At 39.8% G+C, this 5770-nt stretch overlaps 1 protein-coding gene across 1 annotated transcript in view; it reads left to right on the top strand.

Moving 5' to 3' along the window:
• Window positions 1–5770, top strand: part of LOC104501786 (melanopsin-like) — a 24119-nt gene that overhangs the window by 6746 nt on the left and 11603 nt on the right. Inside the window, exons 5-6 of the mRNA XM_010145660.1 lie at window positions 12–167; window positions 1289–1396. Coding sequence (XP_010143962.1) covers window positions 12–167; window positions 1289–1396 — 264 coding nt within the window. The remainder of the gene's footprint in view (window positions 1–11; window positions 168–1288; window positions 1397–5770) is intronic.

Genomic DNA, 5770 nt, shown 5'->3' on the forward strand with positions numbered 1-5770 from the left:
CTCTCTCACAGAGATGTTCAAAAGCTGGGGTCCTGCAGCCGGAAATCCTACCTCTCTCAGTCCTTGAAGAATGAGTGGAAACTGGCAAAAATTGCTTTCGTGGTCATCATTGTGTATGTCTTGTCCTGGTCTCCATATGCTTGTGTCACCTTGATTGCCTGGGCAGGGTAAGTGGAAACGTAATCCAAAGAGCATGGGTTATTCTCACATAGAAATATGATTATACTCTCATCCACAAGAAGCAGATCTCCCTTTTGGAATGGTTTTAAATAGTTATTACATTAGAGGTGATATTGCATTCTTTGCTATGTCCTTGTGGATAAAGCTGGAAAATGGATTACTTGTCTATATATTTTAAAACTGTTATGTCTTTTTATCTGCATTTTTTGGCACGTGTTATTTCCTCTCTCCCATGATTCTTGCTCTGTAGGAATTGGAGTAGTTAGGTCTTTTCTCTCCTCATACCTGTTCTTTCAGGAAGCTTCCTCCACGCACTGCTGCCTCTGTCAGAGGGCAGAAAAGAGGTTATATCGCCTGACATTCACTCCTGAGCTCCCAGCTTCCTCCAGCCACTTTCCACTCCAAACGGACCTGTCGTCTTGATAGTACATGTTCTTGATTTCAAGGTCAAGTTCGACAGGGCTTTAAGCAACCTCATCTAGTGAAAGATGGGCATCATGGCAGAGAGGTTGGACTACATGATCTTTAAAAGTCCCTTCCAACCCAGAGCATTCTTTGATTCTATTATATTAATTTTTACTATCCTATACTGACATGGATCACACATGACTGACTGGGGGAGCTTAAAGTCAAGAGGAGAATGTTGGTTTCAAACCACTTCCAGTCTTCTCTTCCTTCTGTGAATCATTGACACTCGTTACTGTGCAGCACAGATATTGCTGCTGAAAGATTTTGAGCTCTGATTGCATTTTCTTTTTCATCAGATGGAAGTTGTTTTGGTGTGTTTGGGGTTGGGGTTTAGCTTGTTTTTTTCTTTTTTATTTTTTTTCTTTTGCCTAGTGTAGAAACAGGGTAGGTGATTCTTTGTGTTCCTGGTCATCCTCAAATAGATAACTAATCACTTGCATGTCTTTCACCTTCTCCAAATAGAATCAAACCAAGTACACTCTGTCAAATGCAAGCCTTTCGTCTCAGCAAAGAATTAACATTCCAGGAGTACTTCTTACAAAGGGATTACAGCACAAAAACAATCAAAAGAATAATATGTTTAAGTAATTTAGTATTAATTCATGGCATAGCTGTGTGTAATGTTTTTGCTTTGTTCTAGTCGAGGCAACACCCTAACACCATATTCCAAATCTGTGCCAGCAGTTATTGCCAAAGCTTCTGCAATCTACAACCCCATCATATATGCAATAATTCACCCAAGATACAGGTACAGTAAACATATAGGTATGTGTATAACTGAACATGCAAATGTGTTTATTACAATGGACAAGCTACCCTCACTCCCTCAGCCTCACCCCACATGGTGCGTGCTCCCACCCTGACCACACCATGATATGATCTGCATGGTCAGACCCCACACCACGTTCACCTGGTACAGGGCAGCCCAGTCTGCACATGGACCTCCAGAGCCAACAGTCCCTCCCTTCACCTCTCTTCCTCCTCACAACCCTGCTCTGTCCTCTGGAGCTGCACTATGCTGTGACTGACAGCAGGAGGAAGCGATGCTCAGGGTCGTCTTTTGCCATATCAGATAGCTGCTGAAGAGCATTCTGCAGATAAGAGGTCCCAACCAGCAAGGTCAAAAGTCGTAATATCACCAATTTAAGAAGTTATATATGTATACGCTTGAGGTTTGGTTTTTTGAAGCACATAAGTAATCCTCTTCACACCAGCTTCAGTACTAATATAAACAAGTTGTCGGTCTTTGGGAGAAACTATGTAAGAAGCAAACAGCATTTTTGTAGAAGTTCTGAGCAAAGCGAGAAGTGCAGGAATCCAGTAATGCAGACAGAGCTCCCTGCAAATGAGAAAGTTTTCCAAATACACTGAAAATACCGCTTTTTCATTAGCAGGCTTGCTAACTTCAGTCAACAAGTATTTGCCTTCAAAAAATAAAGCAGACATTTCTGAAATACTCTACTGTTCTGAAGGTGCTTTCCATATTTGTTTCATTTAGTTGTTTCAGGGAAAAGACTTTCCATTCTTTACCTTATTAAAAAATAATAGCTTTGACTTAAAAAAATGTTTTAGACTGAGCTAATGGGGTTCAATGGGCAAAATGTAATGCTGACCACTTCTCTGGAACACTTTTTTGCAGATATGAAGTATTGCTGAACTTATGCCTTCATTATAGTCAATTACACTATATTTTAATTCTACTTACTATTACAGATACCAATTATTGTATATTTTAAAACAGAACACTATGCCAAGCCAGCACAATTTCACTAACAATACTCAAACACAACTCAGTCTCAATAAGCTGCATGGTTAGTCAACATTTCTTGCCTTTTTATTTTCTTTTAAAGTGTCTCACAGCCAGTGAATGAGTTTTTGAGCTGAAAGGTGTGAATTCTGCAGGCCCTCTGACTGCAGTAAGGTAAAGGATGGAGTGAATAAAGATAACTTGTTCCTACAGAGTGGGTGATTAGAAAGGTAACAACGCATTGTAAAAAAAAGATTTCCACACTGTCACTCTGATGGGAAACCTACAAGATTAGGTGAATAAAACGATAATTTAATATACCGTAAAAAAACTCGCCTCCAAAGAATCAGAAACCTTTCCCTTTGCAGAAGAAGGTCCATTATAATCTCCTTTAATAACTTCTCTAGAGCATCCTAATCGGTCTCTAGAGGCCAGCTCAGCCTTCCCCAGCATTTAGGGAAAGCATGAGAGGGAACCACCTTGCATTTCAGAAAGGCCACCTGCTCTTTGAGCTAGCGAGGACCTGGAGGCATGCATAGTATGGACATACAAAACAAATGATTGTGTCTTCAGTCGCATGGTCCTAAAAGGAGTTACAAAGTACTTCTGCAAGGGAGTAAACTGACATAGTGTTCTGGGTTCAAACAAGGACAAACTTATGCTGCACTTCCCAGACAGCTAGAACTTCATTTTTGAAGTCAATGTTTTATTTAGACATTTCCTCCCAGCTTCAGGTGAGAAACATGTTCAAGAACTGGCACAGTAAGTCACTTCTGTTAAAACTTCTAAAATACCTGGTTTCCAAAAATCCAGCAAAGATAGTTTTCTGGGGGTTGATTTTTGAGGGTTTTGGTTGTTTAACATAAGGAAAGGGATACAACTCCATTGCCTTCTCAGCCTATCTATCTCCAGCATTAGGTGGGCTCTAAAATACTTTTTTCCCCATCTTTGCAACTCACAGCAGTGTACTCAGAAGAAGCTATACCTCACACAGAAGATACAGATCAGAGATTGCAATTTCCTCCCATAGCTGTTCAGAAGGTGTTTTTGAAACATTAGCAGTGGAAAATAAAGTGCTTGTAACAGAATTGCTATTCGGCATATCTCTAGATTTTTCTGCAAGTCTTCTAAAGCGTGGAAACCACAAAAGGAGGATGCGTCAAAAGTTCGGCTGAAACGCGGGAATGCCATGGTGATAAATGTACAGATGCCACTAGATGGCAGGGTTAGTCACCGGTGTGAGGTTTGTCTCACCCAAGAAGTGGAAATGCTGCTGAATTGTATTGCCTGCGAGCTAGGATTTAGGAGCTGGGAATTGAATTCATCGTTTTGAATGTCTGATGAATGATGGCGAGGTTGTGAGAACAGTTGAAGTTTCTTAGAAGGCTAGTGGAAATACAGCCAGAAACGGTGAAAACACGTATTTTGTTTGAAAATGTCTGTGATCGTAACTAACATTGTTTTGCATCCTCCAAAAACCTGAGCCTATCTTATTTTCTGAAGGTCGCAGAGCATTTTAGTTTAGAATAGGAGAATGACTAATCTCTGATGGCTTGCAGAGGTCGAATGAGAAGTTTTGCATGGCTGGCTGACTCATTATGAACCTGGTATTTTTTTCTGATCCAAAGCTATTGTGTTCAGTGATTCCTTATACCACTTTTGCAAGGGCAAGTGTTTTCAAAGCAGGTACTATATACTGAACTAGTTCTATTAGCCCTTTTCCTAACAGCACCAGATTTCTAAGTAAGACTGTCCACAACAGGATTTCAGATGCTCTCTTAAAAAGTGTTTTGTTTTATTTTTTCCCTGCTTCCTAATTTGCATTTCTAGACATACCAACAAGAGGAATGTTTATGGAGTTGCTGTGAAGACATTTCATAGACTTGGGGATCATCCAGCCAGGAAAACGAGCCATGTTGGATCCCTTGTGATGGATCAAGCATGCAGTTTTAAAACTGAAAAAGCAGCTACAGTACACCAGCAAGTCAGCTGGTGAAAATATGTTGGCAGGACCAATTTTTCTTGAACAGTGAATAATGAATACGTCTGTATAGATCAGGGTTTCTGGATAATTTCCAAATCTTCTAATAATTCACATTATGCCTTGAGGGTAATGTAGCCAATGACAGATAAATGGGCCAATCTGTTCAGGCCCAAGACTTAAGTGTTTGGGCAGGGGATGAATTACCATTTTGTATTGGAACTACTGAACTGTGTTAAAACTAAGTCATTTTCCAGATCTTTCTAGAAAGAGGCATCTAGAAATCAGTATGTAAAGAGTTCAGGTACGAATCAAACCAATGATGTACTGCTACCGAAGCAAGATGCTTTTTTGCACAGAGAATTGCTGTCACTGCATCTTAACACCTCAACAAATCAAACAAGACTTTAAATGGGGTTTCCTCACCTTAAGCAATGAAAAATAAAAAAAGTACATTACAAGGAATGCAGCTGAAAACGTAACAGTGACCTTTGTGCTAGCAGTTAGCTTTTAAGAGCCGGTTAATTGTTACATACTCCCCTATCTACCCACTCCCCACCAGCATAAAGGAGAAAAACACTTCTCTCCCTGATAGGTATCACTGGAACTAACAAATGTGAGTAAGGAAATGTATGTAAAGTTTTAAATCATTAAATTCTGGTTTGTGGAGGAAGGAAGTTTTCACTCATTTAACAACCTGCATGTGAGAGAACATCATCTGGCTGTGTTAGAGTTACTGCAGAAACTTCCTTGGATTTTGGAAGTTTTGCATTTTGTAATCATTTATTCATAGCAAAGAGGGAAATTTTGCATCTCCGTGTTTCCAATTTGCTCCCAAGGGAAGCAAAGTTATACGAAAGTTATTTGTTCAAAACTGCTCCATAAATTAATAATTAATAATTTCGATTTGCAGTATTTTCTCAAAAATTCATTTCTAGTTGCTATATATTTGACTTTGGGTGACTTTTATTTCAGAGAATTATAAAAATATCATTAAATAAGCACCTCAGTTTATATCTATTTTGTATTTCACAACACAGTGTTAAAACTCCCTTCAAAATCTGTACGTTCATCCCAGCCCAAAAAATGTCCCTGAACAGTCTTCGAAAATGTTAGCAAAATTGAAATGCTGGTGCCTCAAGATATCAAAGACGTTCTTCTGTTGTCCTTGAAAATTCACCGTCAGACATACATTTCCTGAACCTCCAGTGTGAGGAGGTCTCTGCATGAAATCCCACTTAGTAAACAGGAGGGTATGTCTTACACCAGCTTGGAGTTCTTGAACAGTTTGCAGCCCCAGGTAGTCTGTGGCAGACATCGAAAGCGACATCTGCGTCTGAGGGAAGTGGTTCAGCTTCTCAGGTGGGGAAGCTGGCAGCTGCTTTTTTCGCACC

The sequence above is a fragment of the Buceros rhinoceros genome, unplaced genomic scaffold (assembly GCF_000710305.1).
Source record: "Buceros rhinoceros silvestris isolate BGI_N320 unplaced genomic scaffold, ASM71030v1 scaffold4061, whole genome shotgun sequence".
Taxonomy (NCBI): domain Eukaryota; kingdom Metazoa; phylum Chordata; class Aves; order Bucerotiformes; family Bucerotidae; genus Buceros; species Buceros rhinoceros.